This window comes from Lithobates pipiens, unplaced genomic scaffold, assembly GCF_037356315.1.
Source record: "Lithobates pipiens isolate NorthernLeopardFrog02 unplaced genomic scaffold, aLitPip1_a1.2 Scaffold_22, whole genome shotgun sequence".
In the NCBI taxonomy this organism is placed as follows: Eukaryota; Metazoa; Chordata; class Amphibia; order Anura; family Ranidae; genus Lithobates; species Lithobates pipiens.
In genome coordinates, this window is record NW_027507784.1 from 254,365,103 (window position 1) to 254,387,940 (window position 22,838).

A 22,838-nucleotide genomic window follows, 5' to 3' on the forward strand; every position below is an offset into this window, starting at 1 on the left:
TCAGTTTTCACAAGGGAATGGGGGTGCTTCAGTAACCAAAACTGCCGTGTTTGTCCTTCTGACACATCACAGTAAGCACCCTCATGGCTAACAGGACAGAATTCAAAATACACTTGTGATACTCAACATTAATTAATCACTGAGACCAGATGGCTTGCAACCGAGAGTACTTGGGGAACTCAGTCGAGAAATTGCCAGACCATTGTTCCTAATTTTTACTGACTGGAATAGTACCAGCTGATTGGAGAAAAGCCAATGTAGTACCAATATTTAAAAAAGGTCCAAAATACATCCCTGGGAATTACAGACCTGTTAGCCTAATATCAATAGTATGCAAGCTCTTGGAGGGAATAAGGGACCATATACATAATTTTAGTAATGAAAACTGTATCGTTGGCAGTAATCGGCATGGATTCATGAAGAATCGTTCTTGCCAAACCAATCTATTAACATTCTATGAGGAGGGGAGCTGCCATCTAGATAAAGGAAGGCCCATAGACGTGGTGCATCTGGATTTTGCAAAAGCATTTGACACAGTTGGTATGAACCATAGGATGAGTACATGGATTGAAAACTGGCTACAAGGGCGAGTTCAGAGGGTGGTGTTAAATGGGGAATACTCTGAATGGTCAGGGGTGGGAAGTGGGATCCCTGTGCTGGGACCAATCCTGTTTAATTTGTTCATAAACAACCTGGAGGATGGGATAAACAGTTCAATCTCTGTATTTGACCACACTAAGCTAAGCAGGGCAATAACTTCCCCTGCAGGATGTGGAAACCTTGTAAGAAGATCTGAACAAATTAACCACTTAAGGGCCAAGCCTCTTTCTGAGAGTTTACTTTTTGCTGGAAAATTACTTCGAACAACCAAACATATATATATATATATATATATATATATATATATATATATATATATATATATATATATATATATATATATATATATATATATATATATATATATATATAAAAAAATTTCTCACACACTAGAGAATAAAATGGCGGTCATTGCAATACTTTTTGTCCACCTTATTTGTGTAGCGGTCTTAAAAGCACATTTTTTTTCACTTTTTTTGATTTAAAAAAACAGTAAAGTTAGCCCAATTTTTTTATTTATATTGTGAAAGATAATATTACGCCAAGTAAATTGATACCTGACATGTCACGCTTCAAAGTTGCGCCCTCTCGTGGTATGGCGACAAACTTTTACCCTTACAAAATCTTCATAAGTGGCGTTTAAAAAATTATACAGGTTTTGAGTTAGAGAAGGTCTAGGGCTAGAATTATTACTCTCGCTCTAATGATCGTGGCGAAACTTCATGTGTGTTTTGCACACAGTTTTCATATGCGGTCGCTTCTGCACACAAGCTCAGTGGGACAGGGCGCGTTTAAAAAAAATATATAGTTTTTTTTTTTTTTACCTTTTTTATTAAAATTTTTACAATGTTCTTTAAAAAAACAAAAAATGGGTCACTTTTATTCCTATTGCAAGGAATGTAAACATCCCTTTTAATAGAAAAAAAGCATGACAGGACCTCTTAAATATGAGATCTGGAGTCAAAAAGACCTCAGATCTCATATTTACACTAAAATAGTTACAAAAAAGTCCCTTTTTAAGAGCATTGGGCGGAAGTGATGTTTTGACGTCACTTCTGCCCTGCAATGATATGGAGCGGGTGGAGGCCATGTTCCCCTCACTCGTCTCCATGTCAGGCTAAGGAGAGGATCCGATCACCTTCGCTGCTACCGACAGCCATGGTAAGCGGCTTAGGGCATCAGAGAGCAGCTTAAGGACTGGGCCCCTCTCCTGCCTCTGATAAAAATGATCTTGCGGCGAATCCGCTGCAGAGATCACTTTAATCTTAAAGCAGACCGCCCACTCTTGAAGAGGATACTGAGTTTATGGTAACTATCTGCTACCTTAACAACTATTTATTTTCAAAGTAGTGACGTAAAACGACGGTGGGCAGTCCGAAAGTGGTTAATGAGGTGGGCAACTACATGGCAAATGAGGTTTAATGTAGAAAAATGTAAAACGATGCATTCGGGTGGCAAAAATATGAATGCAATCTAAACGCTAGGGGGAGCACCTCTGGGGAATCTAGGATGGAAAAGGACCTGGGGGTCCTAGTAGATGATAGGCTCAGCACTAGCATGCAATGCCAAGCTGCTGCTAACAAAACAAACAGAATATTGGCATGTAATAATATAACCCTAATAAAGGGTCTGGAGGACAGTTAGGAAGAAAGGTTGCGAGCATTGAACTTATTCTCTCTGGAGAAGAGACGCTTGAGAGGGGATACGGTTTCCATTTACAAATTTCATACTGGTGACCCCACAATAGGGATAAAACCTTTTGCGGAAGATAATTTTAATAAGACACGTGGTCACTCATTAAAATTTGAAAAGAGGTTTAACCTTAAACTACTTAGAGGATTCTTTACTGTAAGAGCGGGAAGGATGTGGGATTCCCTTCCACAAGCGGTGGTCTCAGCGCGGGGGGGGGGGGGTGCATCAATAGTTTCAAAAAACTATTAGATAAGCACCTGAACAACCGCAACATACAGGGATATACAATGTAATACTGACATATCATCACACACATAGGTTGGACTTGTATCTCTTTTTTTCAACCTCACCTACCATGTAACAGTGGTATTGTAACACTGCATTGAGCATACATGAATAGTTTCATAGTGGCTGGACTTTAGTAATGGTCTGAGGTAGGGCTGCAACTAACGATTATTTTCATAATCGATTAATCGGCCGAAATTTTTTTCGATTAATCGGATAAAAAATAAAAATAAAGGTGGGGGGGAGAAATATATATATATACACACACACACACACACACGTGCCCCCCCCCCCAGTATAGATGACACATTCCTCCCCTCTCACATGGTGTCACCGCCCCACCTCCTCTCAGTGCTCCCCTTCCCCCCTCCGGTGTCTCGGGTTTTCTCACCCCTTCATGGTGACAGCGGCTCCTCCTCGGTGTGCTGGGGTGGTGTGGGGCGGAGTCTCAGTCCGGACCCGCCACACGTGACTCGGCCGACTCCTGCAAATGGAGCGAAGGGCACCCCGAAGCCGGGAGATGGATGCACGCATGTGCAGAGCCCAACCTCCAATCACGGCAGCGCTGGAAAGGGGGGATTGTGCGGGGACAGAGGAAGAGGACGGGGGATGTGCGGGGACAGAGGAAGAGGACAGGGGATGTGCGGGGACAGAGGAAGAGGACGGGGGATGTGCGGGGACAGAGGAAGAGGACGGGGGATGTGCGGGGACAGAGGAAGAGGACGGGGGATGTGCGGGGACAGAGGAAGAGGACGGGGGATGTGCGGGGACAGAAGAAGAGGACGGGGGATGTGCGGGGACAGAAGAAGAGGACGGGGGATGTGCGGGGACAGAAGAAGTCAGGACTTTTTAGGAAAGTTGGAGGGAAGATGTGAAGTCTCTGAGGGCTGAACTTCATTCAATCTGCTACTTGACAAGGCAGGCTGTATGGAAAGGGTTAATGTTGTTATCCCCCTCCCCCCATACACAGACCCCAGCAATGTGAGGACTGAGGAACTCATCCTGCACAGTACAATAACACTGACAGACAGCAGGGAGAACCGACCGGTAGTCCCGCCACTGGGGATGTGCGGGGACAGAAGAAGAGGACGGGGGATGTGCGGGGACAGAAGAACTCCGTGACTCCTCCAGAATTCATTCACTTGGGCTGACAGGCTGAATGCCGCGCTGGGGGTGACGTCAGCGCGCAGCTCGCCGCCGCCGGGTGTACCAAGATGGCCGCCAGCTCCGAAGCTAGGCCGCAGCCGCGGTCTTTCCTAAGGCCGCAGCCCGCTCCGCGGATCACATGGTGCGGACCAACTAATCGATAATGAAAATCGTTGACAACGATTTTCATTATCGATTATTATCGATAATATCGATTAATCGTTTCAGCCCTAGTCTGAGGGCAATAATCCACACTGCTTAAACAGCTAAACAGATATGCTTCACAAATAAAAAGGAGAATCTGTTACAAGGGCAGCCTTAAATATTTCCTGACATCACTCCTCTAGACGACAAACTATTTAGCATCAACCATGTTCCTAATGGAGTTACCTTTCCACCCCCAGGCACCATAGCAGCTGCATGGGGAGCTATAACTGTAGTTACACCACTGATGGAATTAGTTTTTTCTCTTTGTGGGTTACCTCCTGGGTGCTTTGGTTTCCTCCGAGTCTAAAAATATGCTAAAAGATTAATCAGTTTCCATCACAGTTTAGAAGATTGTTCCTGTGCAGAGCCCCCCTTTTTTGTGATAGTTCTTCAAAATCGAAGGAGCGTGAACACTCATATACCCACTTTCATAGTGGTTAAAGTATTTAATATGACTTGTTTTTCAGTGATGGCCTCCAAATATAGATGGCAGAAAATACTTTCTGTAGTGGCATCATCTGCAGACAGAGAATCACGAGGCACTGATGGGTCAGTTCGTATGAGATGCATAGATGAGCACAAGGTTTTTTTTTTTTTTTGCATCCACTTGCATTGCTCTAACAATATTACAAAAAGTCCTGCCTACACAAGATTACAGCAAGAAAAGTGTAATATCCACCTTCTTACTACTCTGACCCCTCTAATTGGGCTCTATTTGTAAGGTTTGTTTCACATGGGCTTCATCTGGTATAAGAGCAGTGTGAACAGTAAGCTTTTGCAAAGCTTCAAGCCGTTTTCTCCAAGCTTTTAAGGTGCCTTTCGGCTCCTTTTTTTAAATGTTGTATACAGATCCTAATAGGAGTTCTGGCTGTTACTTTAAACAGGCTGCTAGCAGATTTCAGCAGTGCTTCAACAAGCTTTAAGTATTCCTGAAGCCTGCTAGCAGCTTGTTTTTAAAGTGACAGTCAGCAATCCTATTCAGATCTCTGTTAAACCTTTGCAAACTAGTTCTGAATGGTACTTCAAAAGCTTTAACCAAACTCTGCAAATGCTTTGTAAAAGCTTGCTTTTCACAATGCTCTTCTACCAGCTGAAGCCTGTGTGAACAGTCCTGTTGTCATTTAAGGCTTGGTTCATACTGCCACCCGTGACTTGGGATCAGACTTGTGAGACCCAAAATCACATGACATGTGAAATCCCGTGTTAGTCCATGAGAGCTGTCTTAATCAGCACTACTGAAGTCACTCTGACTTTAGAAAAGGTTCCTGCACTACTTCCACACCATTTCTATTCTACACTTCTATCAAAGTATTGCCCAAGGTGCGCGACTTTCAGGTTGCGGCAGTGTGAACTGAACTTTAAACTTTCCCTTTCTTTTAACTACTTCCCGCCCGGCCTATAGCAAAATGACGGCCGGGTGGTGGTTCAGTTCATATGACGTCCAACAGGATAACAGTCGATGCACGCTCGTGGGGGGCGTGCATCGCAGCGATTGGTGGTGCGGTGTGTCACTCTGACACACCGCTACACCGAAACTCAGGTGGAGGCTCTTTACCGCGTGATCAGCCATGTCTAATCACAGCTGATCATGATGTAAACAGGAAGAGCCATTGATAGCAAGGAAGAGCCGTTGACGCAAGTAGAGGCAAGCCGATCGGCAGCTCTCCTGACAGGGGGTGCCTGTGCTGATTGTTTATCAGCGCAGCCCCCCCCCCCCCTCGGTTCCCGCCCAGCACCACCAGGGTGGCCATCCACACTGGACCACCAGGTATGCCCCCCCCCCCCAAGACCACCAGGGAAATGCAAATCTCTGCCCAGGCAGCTGCCAATCAGTGACCGCTCACAATACCTGCCAGTGGCACCAGGGATGCCCAGCAATGCTGCCTATCAGTGCCACCCATAAGTACCCATCTTTGCAGCCTTTCAGTGACCATCAGTGCCGCCTATCAATGCCCATCAGTGCCTATCCTCGGTGCCCAATCATTGCCAATCATTGGTGCCGCCTTATCAGTGCCCATCAGTAAAGGAGAAAATTTACAAAATCGGTGCCCACTCACAATGCCTGCCAGTGCCACCAGGGATGCCTATCAGTGCCCAGCAATGCCGCCCATCAATGCCAACCATAAGTATCCATCTTTGCAGCCTTTCAGTGCCCCTCATTGGTGCTACCTCATCGGTGCCGCCTTATCAGTGCCCATCAGTGAAGGAGAAAACTTACTTGCAACGTTTTATAACCGAAACCAAACAAAACTTTTTTTTTCAAAATTTTCGGTCTTTTTTTATTTAGCAAAAAATAAAAACCACAGAGGTGATCAGATACCACCAAAAGAAAGCTCTATTTGTGGGAGCAAAATGATAAAAAAAATCTGTTTGGGTACAGTGTAGCATGACTGCGCAATTGTAATTTAAACAGAGACCGCACAGAAAGCTGAAAAATGGCTTTGGCTGGAAGGGGGCAGAAGTGCCTGGTTTTGAAGTGGTTAAAGATTTGCCTGCAGAGTGTGTCAGATTCACCTATCTCAGATACACTGAGACATACAGCAGGTCCTCCTTCTCTTTTTTTTTTTTTATTTGGATGAAGCACACCTGTCAACTTTTTAGCTTCCTTGTTCAAGATTATCTGGCACCATTTCACTCCCACAACTACAGTATATACTCAAATATAGGCCGCCCCGAATATAATCTGAGGCACCTAATTTTACCACTGGATGGCTGCCAAACAGTTAATACTGCATAACACATTTGGAGACGCCCGCTGTTTTGGTTATCAAAGGTACAGCTGCAGATGGGCACAGGCTGCACCCTCACTCGAGTATAAGCTGAGGGGGGCTTTTTCAGCATAAAAAAATTTGCTGAAAAAGTTTGCCTATACTTATATATACCGTATTTAATCGACTATAACACGCACTTTACCCCCCTGAAAATCAGGGAAATTGTGGGTGCGTGTTATACGCTGATCCCTGCTGCCTTGGAGTGGAAGGATGGGATGAGCGCCACTGGATTATACACAGCCGCAATCTCCAGTGTATCGCTCAGTCACACACAGTCCCCCTTGCCCAGCATTAGACCACTGCTCTGCCCATCATATGAGGCGGGCGTGACTGTTGAGTCTGCAGAGCATTTTTAAATTTTAAGGTTTTTTTTCTGAAACGTCCCTCTCTTAAAGTTAAGGTGCGTGTTATATGCCGTTTAAATAGGTACTTTTTCAGCTTTATCTCGCACATAGAATCTGATTTTCACTGTGCCAGAAAAATAAAAAACATTAACCATAAATGGTTGAAATACTAGAGTGAGCGGTAAGTCTCCAACAGCAACTAAAACCATGTTTTTAGGGGAATGGTGGATCCCCTGGCAGCTTTGTATTGCAGTGTATGGCTTTGTTGCAGATTCTTCCTCACTGCATGTCTGGTGAAATTGTAGTCAGTCATTGGTAACTTTTGAGCCAACATTAAGGCTCCATTCACACCTGGGCAAATTGAATCAAGGGCAGAATTGCCACAATTCTGCCCGTGATTCTGATTTACGGCAAAACGCTGTACGTATTTGCAATGCCATTTTTTCTCAATGGCACCTCAAAAGTGATGTGATTTTGCTGTGTGGCAAAATTGAAAAATCTGTAACTTCTTTTGAGTGTAATGCTTTTGTTTGCGCCATCTGTCGTATGACAATCGTGGCAAAATCACACTGCGTTTAAGGTGCCATTGAGAAATAATGGCATCATAAATGTATCCTGCATTTTGCTGCGATTGAGTCACGGACAGAATCACAGTGATTCCGCCCCTGATTTAAATAGCCCAGGTGCGAACGAAGCCTTAGAATGAAGAGGATCTGTTTACCAAACCATTTGGTGTTTTGGTCAGGCAATCATTTATACCTGTGGGTTGTAAGTGATAAAGGGGGCTCTGAATAATAACAAAGTGCTCTAGTGGTTAATACCGCAGGTATCTTACTATTCAATACATGCTGCAATATACATTGAATACATAAACGTAATCAATTCAAAAAGTGCACATAAATAAAAAATGTCCATATGCATAGAAAATAGTGAAGATGAAGTAGGGATGAATCCTGTGTCCCGTCACCGCTTAGGAGAAATGGACAAACGCGTCACCCGGTGAATTATGGTAAGTAGCCTACTCACCGACTCACCATGACCCCTTTATTTAAAAAGAAAGGTCAGGGGAAACTTCAGCAGGTTTAAGGAACTGCCAACCTTGATGGAGAAACTCTGCTTAGGTGTACCAGGGATATTGTTTCAATCCTTGTTTGCTCAAGAAAAAATATAGCTTCCTGACGATATAATTACGATGAAACATACGTCGAGCCGCATTCCAGTTACATCGTTTGGTCCGAACGTTTGGTTTCCGAGATCCAGGGGGTGGAATGCACGCCAATTCAAACAGCGGAAGCGTAATGGCTAGGTTGCAACTCACCTAGTTTGATACTTTCGTTCCCTCTAGTGCCGAGGCTATGGCACTTTTAAAGTAAGAGGCCATTTTGGCTATGTTTGTTTTTGTTATTTTAAATAAAACGTTATTATGCCATGGTCCGGTTCTCTCTCTATTTTTTCTTGCGCAAACGAGGATTGAAACAATATCCCTGGTAGAAACTAAGCAGAGTTTCCCCATCAAAGTTGGCAGTTCCTTAAACCTGCTAAAGCTTCACCTGACCTTTCTTTTTAAATAAAGGGGTCATGGTGAGTCGGTGAGTAGGCTACTTACCATAATTCACCGGGTGATGTTTGTTCATTTCTCCTAAGCGGTGACGGGACACAGGATTCATCCCTACTTCATCTTCACTATTTTCTATGCATATGGACATTTTTTATTTATGTTCACTTTTTGAGTTAAGTTTATGTATTCAATGTCTATTGCAGCATGTATTGAATAGTAAGATACCTGCGGTATTAAGCACTAGAGCACTTTATTGTTATTATTCAGCGCCCCCTTTATCACTTACAACCCACAACTCACAAAGGCAAGTATTTTTGCACTTGTAGTCCAAGCGCGGGGTATTCCGTTTTCTTTTGTTTTTTTCTCCAACCAGGTCTCTTGACCAGGTCTATGTGCTTTATGCATTGTGTGACAGCCTCATGATTTACTGTTTGGCAATTGATGTGACCACTGCGTATATAACTGATTCAAAACCAATACAGATAAATAAATGTTACAATTTTTTTCTGTTCTTAAAAAAAAAATTTTTTTAGATTGAGGCGATTGTGAAAGCTTGTCTTTTAAAAAGTGTATGTTAGTGCAAATAAAGTATCACGGAAAGTAACTCAATTGTCTTGAAGTTAAAAAATGTAAAATTTGTATTTTGCTATGACACAGGTGCTTTACTTTGATTTGTGTGCCCAAAGCCCAGTATTTCCAGTGCTATGCTTGCTGAATTTTTCTTCTGTTATTTTTCAGCTTTAAAAAGCCCGGCTGCATTTCATGAACAGATTAAAAGCTTGGAAAGAGCCAGGGTAAGCATTAACCTAGAATTGAATTTATGGTGTGGATTTTTTTTTTTTTCACAGTAAAGGTGTTGAGGCCTGCTAAAATATTTCCAGAGAAAGATCAAGTAGATAAAAGAAAAACAAAGAACTGCAGACATGAAATGTACTTTTTCTTATAATTGGAACTGAGCTCTTACCAATTGAAGGTGGATTTTGGTCCATTTTTTATTTTTGCATAGTCATATTGCTGTTTTATTATGAAATTATTCATATCCTATTTAATGCAATACAAAATGCACAATTAATAATCTCTAATAGGGCAGAATCTGCATAGATTGTACATGGAATATAGGATTATCATTGAAGTGTGCAATTTCAGGTTTCCAGCAATTTACTTTTAATTTGTTAATGAGTTTGCGCATTAACAAGTAGAGATATTTGCTTCAAATATAAATTTTAAAAAGGGGCCAATGAGTACCAATTTCTGGTAGCAAGCTGTAATGACAATTCCACCCATATAGCAGATTAGCACTCCGTAGTAAAACTGGCATGTGTTGGGCATTTTGTCACATGTGGTGAATTAATGACCTGGTCTCTTATAAGACAAGTCTCTGGTTTTGGCTGCCAGGTAGTTTCGAATACTCTTCCTATATGCTGAGATACTTATGTATGTTGCATCAATTCCACTTTTTTTTTTTTTTTTTTTTCCCCCATGGACAGACTGAAAATTTCCTGAAGCACAAGATTAGAAGCCGGCCGGAGAGATCTGAATTAGTAAGGATGCACATTTTAGAAGGTAATTCTAATTTCAAATGATGCATGATTTGTAAATAACGTTTTTGCCAAAATGAAATATGTTTACACCAGTCCTTATGAGACTTTGGTTGTAGGATATACTGACTGCCAAACGATTGTTTCTTTAAACATTTCTTTGAGGAATTTGTTTTGTACAGAATAGAGGAAGGAGATGGGAAAGGAGCCAGACTTAAAGCTTTTTCTAAAGAAAACAATATTGATCATCTGTAAATCATTCTACCCAACTGCCTCCCCAAAGCCCCACCAAAAATGATCAGCTAGGGGTGTCTACTGCTACTCATAAACAATGGAGAAAGAATTACTCCAGTAATCACTATCTATTGTTGGCTAGATTCTGTAAGCATTGAACTGCTTTGCCTTTTCAGACCTACGCTTTCTACTGCTCTGCTATGTAAACAAATGGTGTGACATACATGGGTGCGACCTGTTTGCTGAGTACATGTCTGAGTGCACTAGGCCACTTGTTCTCCACCCTTTTCATGTCCTAGTCTGCTTGGCAATTTTCCAGCAGTAGGCATTATTGTAGGCATCACCTTTAACTTGGGTGTTATAGAGTTTACAATATTATGCAATATGTTGTGATCTAGAAGTTGTCTGTTCTGTTTCAGAGCAGAAGTTACATTACATGTTTTCAAGAAGTTTCTTTTCACGATTGTCAGTCATTTTGACTGCATCACAACATAGCTGCAGCATCTAGCCTATGAACCACCATCAGTGATTGAAAATCATAGAATTTAGTACCAGTTATCAAATACAAACAGGGACAGGATTCTGCCATAATGCTACTAGTTGAGCCTCATTTCACTGACATTAATGCATAGCTGAACACAAAAACGTAATATTTTGCAGCTTACCAGTCCTCAAATGTGATGGCTGCATTCGTGTTCCTTTCCTTGTTATTTACTTGGTAATCCTGTGAATAACACACTTCTGTCCCTGGTTGGCTACACTTGCACCCCCACTATATCTATTGAAGAAACCATGGTAGACACCCAAGAGGACTTCAGAAGTCTGCCTTTGTTCATCTCCTTTACATGAAATGTGACATGTAGTCTACCTAAGAGGGATAATATCGCTTTTGCTTCCAAATTCATCTCGCAGGAAGTGACAACGGCACTGAATTTCTGGCAAGATAAACAGATATTTTCTCTACTTGTTAAGAACAATGTTAGCCTGAAAATGCAAACTAAGGCCCCATGCATACTGTATTTCCTATGATGCCTTTACTCCAGGAGTTTAGTAGCAGAAAAATGCAGTCAAAAGCCATGTTTTGCATGCACGTCAATGCTTCTGATGTTAATGCATCCTATTGGCCGGGATGTTCATTTATTCTGGCTATTAGACTGTATTAATGTGAGAACACACATAAACGCACCTAGTATTTATGTGCATCCAGGCACTTTTGAGATTTTATGCTCAACAGCTCCTCTCCTGAACCTGAGTGATGGCGGGGGGGGGGGGGGGGGGGGGGTTCTGCCTCTAAACTTCTGTAAATGCCTATTGTTTGCGTCAATACATATGCTACCATGGAGGGTGTTTAGAGGCCGAGAGAGAGAGTTCAGACATCCTATAAAAGCAGCGTTTTTGAGCTAAGTGTGCATGAGCCCTAATGGAGCTGCCACATCTAAGGACTGGTTAGCTACAATATTTTTAAATGTTTTTGAATTAGTCATAATTTAAAGAATGCCAGTGCCGTCAATGCTGTACTATGGTAGTTAATGTATTGGCATAATTTGAATGATGGAATGAAAATGTGAGCTTATGGAACACTCTAAAATGACTTTGTCAGGCATATCACACCTGACAACTATTTGAAAACCTTGCAATTTTAGTCTTTGGGTTGTCCAAAGCACTTACTGTAGAATATATGTTCATTTATTGCTTCAAAATTAAAACTAAAATAGAGATGCATTACTCTGTAACCAATAACAAGTTAGTGCTTTCAGCTTGGTTTGCCTGTAGTATTATGTAGGAGCTTAGCATCCCCATGGCCTCTTCTATTGTAGAAGGATTGTACAGATGGCATTCTTTGTTTTCAGTTTTGCTAATGTATAGAAATAATGAGATTAAGCAGCAAGTTACAAGCAGTTGGGGAAATATTGGCATTCTGATGAGTCTCTGAATGACTGATGGTATTATTAATCTTATAAATTGTTCCTGGTAGCATAGTAGATAACGGCATACATTACAGTTGGCCTAAGCTTTGTATGCTTTTTGTATGCACATCTATATGTATTTATAAGAGAACGTTGAGTATGGGTTACAGAGAATCCAGAGACAGAGGTGGAGCTGTTACACATAGCAACCAGCTGATATTTTCAAAAATAATTGATAAAATGATTGCAATAAAATGCCTAAAATAGCCCTGAGGGTTGTTGATATGATGGGAGTAGAACAACCACCTGTTTTTCATTTTTTATTGAAATGTTTAGTAAAAGTGTAGAAATCAACAGGTATATTGACAGCAAAAAGTGTACATTAGTTGCATATCAGGTTCAGAAATTCTTAACATGGAGAAACAAAGTATTTTCAATAAGAACTCTTTTCTTCACATAAATTATTAGAAACCAGAATGGTATACAATGAAGATATTCCCTCTCAGACCCAGTCATGTCCCATCCCTCCAATTAAGACCATGTGGTGTTATGAAGGTTAGTCAACCCCTCCGCTACATTAACCTTTTTTTTTTTTTAGGCTTTTTTCCATCTCTTTCTTCCTGGTGATCTGGCCAGTAACACACCTCATGTAATAGACTGCCTACACTCTGGATGAAGGAGCAACAAGAGACCTCTTTGGGCAGCAGCACTGTCAGGGGGTAGTGTTAGATTAGATATACTAGCGGATTTCGATACATTAACAAATTGAAGCCAAACTTCAGCTAACACTTTATAGGCAGTTACTTTTTAGATAAAGGTTTTAAATAGATAAAAGATGATCATTGTAAGTACCCTTGTCAATAATGGTTTGTGTCAAACTTCTAACTGCTACATCTGCAGGACAGTTCTGTATTGAAAAACAACAGTGTTACTGGCTAGATCAGCATTTCTTGGACCAGGGTGCTTTATGGGTTTGTCAGGGGTGCGTGGGACAGAGCAAATGAGGAAGAAGAAATGCTGAGGTATCCGGGTGTAAAAATGTATTTTCTTTTGAAAGAATAAATCGCTTTTAATGTTGGGTGTCTTACATGTTTGAATGATGCTGCACCATGTAAAATGATTATTTTTTTTATTTTGGAGTGGGGTCCCTCAGTCTAGATTTTCTATAATTATGAAGGGTAGCTGAAAAAAAGTTAACAAACTGTTGTGACCACATCCGCCTGCCAGACTTCAGCTCTCTGGTCCGAAGCCATGGCTCAGGATGCTTGTTCTTTACTAACAAATCCCTTTGTTCGCCAATAAGTGGAACTCCTGCTGATAGCCCTACACTATGATGTCAACAGGTTAGCAGAAACCTTTTGCCAAGTATCTAGAATGTATCTTGTTTCAGCATCTTTTGACATACATTCTGGCCTGTGAAGTTTTCGTGCTTTAAACATCTTGTGCAGATGCCATTTGATGGGGATCGCCTATTTTGCCAAATTCTTGGACACCGTAATCAAGGAAGTCACGGGGAGTGGATTGAGAGAGACATTTTTTTTGTAAATCATCTGCTTCAGAGACCAAATGAGCTCCTATTTGTTTTTCTCAAGCTTATGTCCATGCTTGGGCCATTGTTCTGCCATACGACTGGACCCCCACACTTGATAAGCCCAGAACTAAGCCCTCCTCTCACTTGTCAGAGTGGGGGACACTGGTTTTAGTTCTCTGGCTCCAAAAAGTTTTCTATTTTTTACATAATCGTATTTAAGATTGTGCTGCTGTATACATAAGTACAGCAGCACACAGCCGTTTTATGTCAATAGCAAGCTGTACACTGCCCCTGGCCTGGCTTGGCAGAGGAAATATGGCAGCAATTACATTGAACATGCTCTGCCACCCATGTGCAAAAGCCCTTATGCTCACAAAAAATGCTTGGTCAACTGTGATCCCATACAGCAACACATAGTTGGTGCCTCAAACTTGCATCATGACTTGCGCATTTTAAGGGTGCATCCTCTTCCTTGAAGAGGCAATGACTATGTTGCTGAAAGGGGTTGACAGTTGGCCACCTATATTCAGCGGATTGAGCAAGTCGCACCTCAGATGGATTTTGTGTTATACGCGCCTTTGCCAAGCATCTTTTGTGGCCCGAAGAGTTGCTTTTTTAATAGTCTTATTGAAGATATCACAAAGGACCACTGTGCTCTCTATCTGTTTATATAGTGTTGCAGAAAAAAAGATTTCCCAATCTAGAGAGAGTTGCAATGCCTTGGATATAATTATTCTGCATTTCCATGGAAATGATTCAAATGTTGAATCAAAGTAATCAATCAGCAGTACTGTACCCTTTCCACACTCCAGCACTGGCAGTTTGCATTCTTCAGTAAATTAACATGAACCAATTAAAGATAAAGACTTTGTGCTTTTTACCATTCTGCAGAGTAGAAAGAGTTCTTAAATACATAAATAAAAAGTAATATAATCTGATATAAAGAAGAATGTATGCATTAACCCATAACAGACTTTTGGATCTTATGTGCCCGCTATAAAACTGATGAGGGCTACTTTCTGATCGCTGTAGTTTAAATCCATACTACTTTGCAGTTTTTTTTTTTTTAATGACTATATTATAATATTTTAACACATTGCAACACACTGTGGATGGTTAAGCCCGGTAGACATGGGCCAAAAATCAGCCGTTTCAGCAGGAACCGGCTGACATTCAGTCTGTGTGTACATCTGTCTATCAACCAGCTTCTGTCGAACAGTCATGCTCGGAAACCAGCATTCGATCAGTGCTCACAGCCAGTGGCTCAGCTGGGAGAAATCGCCACATAAACATTGTTTGAACGTCCATCTGGTTGAATGAAAAAAAAAACTGTATATATGTGTGTACCCAGCTTTAGTCACTTAGCAGACCATTGGATACCAATGTTATCTCGGGAAACAATAGCCTGGTGACTGCCAGAATCCACAGCAGCCTGTAGACATTACTTTGGGATCAATGGTCTGCTGAAGTCTACATTTTCCACACACATTCTAATCTATGCTTGGGACCTGCAGGATTTTAATAAGTCTTAAATCTTAAAACTAGTATAAAATGTCTTATTTCAATCTAAGGGGCACAGTTTTAACAGGAGTGTTGAGAAGAATAATAGGTGGATACTTTTGAGTTAATCGTGAAGAATACTTGCATGTGACAACATTTTTCTTTCTTCCATGTAGAGACACTTGCCGAGCCATCCTTGCAGGCAACTCAGATGAAATTGAAGAGGGCACGTCTGGCAGATGATCTCAATGAAAAGATTGCTCAGAGACCCGGGCCAATGGAGTTGGTTGTAAAGAACATACTCCCGGTTGACTCCAGTGTTAAAGAAGCAATTCAAGGCATGTGTATTTATAGAAAAAAATAATTCCTCTGCGAAAATGTGCAGCCCAATCAAATGGACAGAATAATACCTTTCTTTCTATTGAATCTGTGGGCATAAAGCTTTTGATGATATGAGTAAAATATAACATGTTGGACCTTACAGGCCTTACCCAGTGTTTTTTGTAGGGTGTACCTGAATGTGGTACCTGTAAAAACTTTGGAGGACAAGGGGTAGTTCTGGTCTCTGAGCTAAGGATGTACAAGCTGGTAGAAACCACGAACCATGCACTGTTTAAAATGGAATATACTATATACTGACATTTTACAAGTCCAGTTTATGGAGACCACAACTAAATGAACCTTTTATTAGTAGAAGGCTTGTGAAATGTTTCTTCATATTGTGCTTGGTGCTAAGAAGATTCCCTTACTGTCTCTTGTAACTTGGTCAGGTAGTGGTGGGAAATCTACTTAAAGCCATCCATATATGGATCGAAATCTGGCTGGTTCAGCAGGGACCAGCTGTATTTCAATCTTTGTAAGGGCAGGCTTGTTGTACAGACATCTGTCTACCGTTTGACTTCTGTACAACCAGCTTGTCTTATTGTCCCTTTCAATCGATACTGCCTGCTATAGTGTATAGTGAAGGCAAAGATGTCTCCCCACTGTCAGAATACAATAGCTCCTACATTGAATGTGTTGATGGTGGAATCTAGTCTTTTTTTTTTTTTTTTTTTCTTCAACTCCTCTATGGCCTTCTTTACAGATACAGAAAACAGTTAAAACACAATTGATGCTTAATCATTCTCCACTTCAACACTTCCTCAAATCTTGCCTGTTTGTAAGAGTAGCTTACGGTTTTGAACTTGCAGAGTTGTTAGTGTACTGTGTCAGGCTGTTCAAAGCTGCTTTGGGTCAGTAAGGTTCTAATGCAGCTCTTTACATGAAAAGTAATGCAGGGCAAAAAAACAGTTTTTTAAACCACTATTTAAGGTTTAGTGACGGTTTTGTTTTTACTAACAGATCAGAATGACTTAACAGAAAACACAGATACTTTCTCATTTGATGAGGACAGCAGCGATGCTTTATCACCAGAGCAACCAGCAAGCCAAGAATCTCAGGGATCTGCTGCTTCTCCTGGAGAGGTCAAAGCTAGCGAGTCAGCTTCTCCCATATCCAACACCAAAATTCTGGTATGATGTTCTACTCTTTTACAGTGTTTGTCAAAGTGAAACCTCAACCTAAAAACTATTTTTCATTTTTTATGCTTTGATTGAAGCCTGTCTGCTGAATTATAGATTTCTGGCTGACCGTTATGCATAACTTAAAGCTGAGCTCTTCAGCTATAAATCCAGTGTGTGTGTGTGTGTGTGTGTGTGTGTGTGTGTGTGTCTTGCAAACCCAAATTTTACTTTGTAATAGCAGTGACATCACTATACTGTACATAGCTTGTGCAGAGAGCAAAGCTGTGAGAAGGACCCATCAAGCTCCACCCACTACAGGCTGTCTGCAATTAATTGCATGAGGGGGCGGAGACAAAATCAGTCACCTTGCTTAAGTAGAGCAGCAGCAGTTAATGTGGTTCTGAAGGCTGATGTTTTTTTCATGCAAGGTATAAAAAAACCTTCACTGTGCAGCTCGCCCCCCCACCCCATCCCCCCCAAGCCTGATCGTGATCCAGTGATGTACACAAAAGCGACTGCTCTCCCAGGTCTCTGCCTCCTCATTGGTTGACACAGCAGGAGGGGTTTTGCCAATCAGAGCCAGGAGGGTGGGGTGGAGCTCTGTTATGTATCTTATGGAAACTCACTGCAGGGCTTGAGTGAGCATGCATGACTGTCCCCATAGCAAGTGGCATGCTGTGGGGGCACTCGGAGAAGAGGAGGAGCCAGGACCTTTATTATCCCTTTTAAAAGAAGCTCTTGCACAGGGGCAAAGTTTCACACTGGATTACTGCACAGATCTGTAGGAAATCCACAAAGCACATATCGTGCAAATATGCATGTCTCTTGTATTTCGGCAATAGCTGCTTATTCTGGAGTTCAACTTTTATATGCTCATGAGTGTTTGCAATATGAATCACAGGACACTGTCCAAACAGGATGCCATGAGTGAGCTTCCTAATGCTTCCAAGGAAATAGATATATTCTGTATAAAACAATATGAGTACTGTTCAATATACTTTACCTTATAGTACAACCGTTGCCATACTACAGACACTATAAAATATTTATATAATTTCAAGAAACCATAAATAGGCTTTTGGATAAATCTTAATTGAGCTGTGTAGCCACAGCCGCTGTGGAGTAATTGGTCCTCTAATGTTGGAGCAGAAACTACTTTAATTTCTGCAGATCAGCTCACCCATCTGTCTTCTCTCAGAAATTGGAAGCCTATTAACCAATGTAAATACAGAGCAGGAGCACAGGATGAGGGGGGGACCAAAGTGCCAATGCTTGGCTTGAAAGGCTTGTATTAAAGCTTATTTACTGCTTTTTAAGAATATGTAAATATTTGGATGTCCATAGCCTAGTCAAAGTTTTATTTAAACATTGGAAGACAGAATTATAGAAGCTCTTGTGCTGGAGCCAGGGCTTTGTTCTGATCCTGACTTCATTCCCTTGGCATCTGTTTTGGTGCAGCCATGTGGAGAGTAAGGTGTGAACCATCCTACATATATATTATGGGTCTAAGATTCACAAGGTAGTAAACTCAGGGGGAAGATTACCATGTTAGAGCTTACACCTTCCAACTTTGGAGCTTGAGAAAGAGGGGCACCTTAGTGCGGACACATGTGGAGTAGCAAAAAATGGGCATGAACACATTGCACTAAATATGTACAGCATGGCTCTCCAATCCCCTATATAGAGCCTGTAGTCATGCCCTTGCATATGGCATTAAAGTAGTTAGGACCTAGGACTAAGGAAAGAATATGTAGAAGTGCTGTATATAAAATGCAACATGTAACATGCAACATAATTTATACAATGCACAGGCCTCAAGTATGTCATATATAGTGGAGTAGTCGGGACTACATAACATGTAGCATGACCTATACTGGGAATGGTTCAGACATATACAGGGTAATAGTACAATGTGGCACATGTGATTCAGGATTTGATAGTATGCATCATACAGTAAAACAGACAGAACAGTGTTCAGTAGTATGTCACATTGCTAATCTATGGGAGGAGGAAATGCTTCAATGCTGTTGTTTAGTGGGAGAAAATCCCCTCATGTCAGTGGGAAAGAAATAATACCCAAGAGGGAAAAAAAATGTTCTTGCATCGGTGGTCAGCAATAACTCGCCCTGGCATGGACAAGTAGGAGAAAATGTCCTGGTTTCAGTAATCAGTGAGGGGAAAATGTCCTTGCATTGACGAGTAGAGGGAGAATGTCAGTGTAGTTGGTTAGTAAAAATGTCTAGCAGTCAGTTTCAGTGAAAAGAAAAAAAGGCCCCAGCATTGGTGTGCGGAAAAAATTTGGCTGCTGCCCATGGTCAGTGGAAGGGAAAAAAAATGTACCTGCTGTCAGTGGGAGTAAAAGCTCCCCAACCATCAGTGGTCCTAAGGCCATGAAGCGATTACTGACAAATGATCTGTCTGGGCACAGATGGTGTCCAGGGCCAAACATTTGCAGGCAGTCACTCCTTGAGCGATTACCTGCCAGCGACCATAATATATAGACTTCTTCCTTTTGCAGGGTAGTTAGAATAGGATAGAGAAGGGGGGTGGGAGCGTTAGAATAGCCTGGATTCCACTTTAAACTTGCATATAATTCTCCCGCTGCAGTACAAGTAATTGAAATGCATGACTTGTATTATTCGGATATTACAGAGCGGGGAGTGCTAGAAAAACTCCAGACACATTAATAAGTATACAAATCCAAATACCAATACTTATAAGGATGTACAAAGAGTTCCAGAAAGGAGCATTGATTGAAAGCGGAAGCTTACCATTCACAACTTCATAAACAGTTGATCTTATTTTCCCCTGGAATGATCAAGCCATTTTATTGCTTTCAGGAATTTAAATGTCACAAGTGTCACAACTGAACTCATTTATAACATCTGTTAATTGTCATTCTATTATGTTACCTCTTACTGTGTATGAGTAGAAGGTTATTTAATCCAATTGCCTGCCCTAAAGGGGAAGCTGTTCATACTGACGGTTGTATTCCACGAACAAGTTATTTTATTTGCAAGATGAAATAAGTGATGTTCCTTTTCTTGGCAGGGCCCTTTGCTGCAGTGATATACCAAATGTTTGTCCATAATAAAGTATTCCTTAGGCAAGTTAAAAGGCTACATAAGTCATTGCGGTGTGTTGAGAATTTTCCAACGATATTCACTAGTAGTAGAGGTTACTGAAGCCTCTGGAAAGCACAGCAACAGTGTGAGGAGAGATTACCATGGAAGCAACTTGCTCAGGTGCATTGCTCTGGCCACGCACCTATATACAAAATTTGACTGAAAAGTAATGCCACCACGTCTACTTCTCGTAATTACATGGAAATATTTAAAGAGGAACTCTAGTCTCTTAATTAAAAATTAAGTCGGCAACTACAAAAACTGTAGCTGCTGACTTTTAATAAACAGCCATTCGCCTGTCCCACGATCCAGCAGTGTTCTCACACCAGTCGTGTTCTCCCTGTGTCCTCCTTCGCCAGAATCTTTACTATGACACCCAGCTGTGACCGCTTGCGGCTTCACGGTCAGGTGCCTGCTGCACTCGGCTACTGGTCCCGAAGTCTTCTGGGACCTGTCATGTGTCCCAGAAGACTTTGGGGTGGGGGGGAGACTTCTGATCGCCTAAGGTGATTGGAGCAGAGGTGGGAGTGGGTGCCTGTAAAAATCAGATACCCACTCCTAATCTCCAAAAACCACTTCAAAAACAGGAGCTTGGGAGGAGTGGAACTTCCCCTTTTGGGTGGAGCTCCACTTTAATCATAGGGTTTAAGTATGCTCCTCAGCTCCATCTAGTGGCCAGCATTTTCTGCATTCACAACATTGAAACTAAAATTAAATTATAATCAATCGGCGCAAAGAAGTAACCTAACCTATAGAAGCCGCTATAACACTCAGGATCAATAAAACTTTTAAATCATAAATAGAGCAGTGCTAATTAAAAACTAAACTAAATACATAGCTATAAAATCTTCAGAGAAAAAGTCCATGCATGTAAACGGGGAGTAAGGCAGAAAAGTCCTCAGCTGTGAACACTTGTGCTTGTAACAATGCTATTCAATCTTGTGCAGATTCGTGAAAATACCGCCACTGACAGTAATACAAGCCACGTTTCTGCACCACCAGCTCCTACTGTGATGTTTCTTTTGATAACCCATAATGCTCTGGAAATCTTTTGCCATGCATAAAAAAAGGTTTATGAACGGTTTTATACATATAGAAAAAAAAAAAGCCGCTTAAAAACAGATATTGAAGAAATTTTTTTTTTTACCCAAAAGCATTGTTTACTTTGAGGTGCTGGGATTGTCTAAATTTCTTGCCCTACAGTGATAGTGCTAGAGCTGGGAATTAGACTTTCCAAGGGACAAATTCCATAAAATTTATATGACGAAGTAGAACACACATCAAATTAATCACACTGAGATCACTGCAATTTATTAAGTCTAAAGACAAAAATCGGTTGTCTATAGCATAAATGATATTCTGTGGGTTTATTTACTAAATGAATACACAGTGGGAGGATTTACTACAGATAATTCTGTCAGCTATTTTTCAGAGAACAGATCAGGTTGTAGACCTGTCTCTACAGCCAACTACTAAAGCCTAAGTATCCTCTAATACAGATACCAGAACAACTTACAGTATTTTATTCTCAATTACTTATTTTTCTAAAATATTTTTCAATCTCAAAACTATATTACATCATAATAGGGCCTATAAATAGAATTCTGATATGCACTGTGACAATGCGATGACCAGCACAGCAATTTCAAGAGAGATGACAATGGTGACTGCACAATTTCCACAAAAAATATTTTGCGCTCGGGTACATCATTTTAGGGTGTGTGCACATACTGCAGCCTCAAAGAAACGATCAGAACGTTAGCTCAGTAGCTTCTCACTTGTAGAAAGGTTACTGTGAGGAAAATGTTTGCAAACCTTTCTCAGAACGTAGATTCTGAAGTGTGTATGTCATCTGAAGGCCTTCAGAATTCCAATAAGCTGGCAGTAAACTCAATGAGGGCAACGGTAAATTCATTCTATGTGTGCTGCTGCCCACCTGAAGCACAAATCTTGTTGGGTCCTGGACTCCTGGCACTCCACTTGTTTGTGGATGTGAGCTTTATAGTGTATATGTGAGGTAGCGCTGGACCTGGAGGGTAGGTTTGTGGTGCGTGGACTCTAAGGCCGCGTACACACGCGCGGACTGTTCGCCCAGCTTTGTCCGTCCAACAGTTTCGGCAAACAGTCCGCTCAAAATTAGCATGGACGGACATCGCCACACACGACGAACGAACAGTTTGCTGAAACCGTGCGCGATGACGTGAACGGCACGTACGACGGGACGAAAAATACGACGTCCTATACACTGCATTATAACTTTCGGCGTGAAAATCCTTTCTGAGCATGCGCGCAACTTTGTTTGACGAACAAGCCTACACACGAGCGGACTGTTCGCTGAAACAAGGTTTCAGCGGACCGTTTTACGGAATTTCCGAAAAACCTTGTCCGTCAAACTGTCCGCTGAAAGCCCACACACGAGCGGACTGTCCGCCCAAACACTGTTCAGCGGACAAAGTTGGGCGAACAGTCCGCCCGTGTGTACGCGGCCTAAGGGTTCTCAGAGCGTTTCCTTTAGTTGTGGGAATATTGTGGCATGCCATGCATGAACATTTTTTTGTATGATGTGGAAAATTTCATAAGGAAAGAATAAACAAAAAAAAAATGTCTTGGAAACTCCAGCCGGTTGGAGAACAATGATCACTTTGTGTAAAATCATATAAGCAATATATTTCAGACACTGCACCTCTCCCTTTGCTACAGCTTTTGGTTATATTACATCTGATGGTTATGGACACTGCCGTCTGTGTCCTAATATGATAGCGGTGTTCCGTGTTTGTTAGGTTTATGCCATGCACCGTTAAAGGGGTCATTGTTCACCAAGCGACTGGAGTTTGAGTGTTGCTATTCGTGAATGGCACTGCTCATGCACCTCCACAATCTTCACCAGTGTGTGGTTGG

The 22,838-nt window shown here is 41.5% G+C and overlaps 1 protein-coding gene across 10 annotated transcripts in view; it reads left to right on the forward strand.

Annotated features, from left to right (window-relative positions):
- MRTFB (myocardin related transcription factor B) overlaps window positions 1-22,838 on the forward strand; it is a 484,967-nt gene that overhangs the window by 392,477 nt on the left and 69,652 nt on the right. For 6 of the 10 annotated variants that reach the window (XM_077448955.1, XM_077448954.1, XM_077448957.1 and 3 more), the window contains 5 exons: window positions 9,342-9,397; window positions 10,091-10,166; window positions 12,751-12,837; window positions 15,490-15,651; window positions 16,655-16,824. In XM_077448955.1, the coding sequence (XP_077305081.1) occupies window positions 9,342-9,397; window positions 10,091-10,166; window positions 12,751-12,837; window positions 15,490-15,651; window positions 16,655-16,824 (551 nt within the window). The remainder of the gene's footprint in view (window positions 1-9,341; window positions 9,398-10,090; window positions 10,167-12,750; window positions 12,838-15,489; window positions 15,652-16,654; window positions 16,825-22,838) is intronic. The other 4 variants (XM_077448956.1, XM_077448962.1, XM_077448958.1 and 1 more) reach the window with 1 other exon arrangement.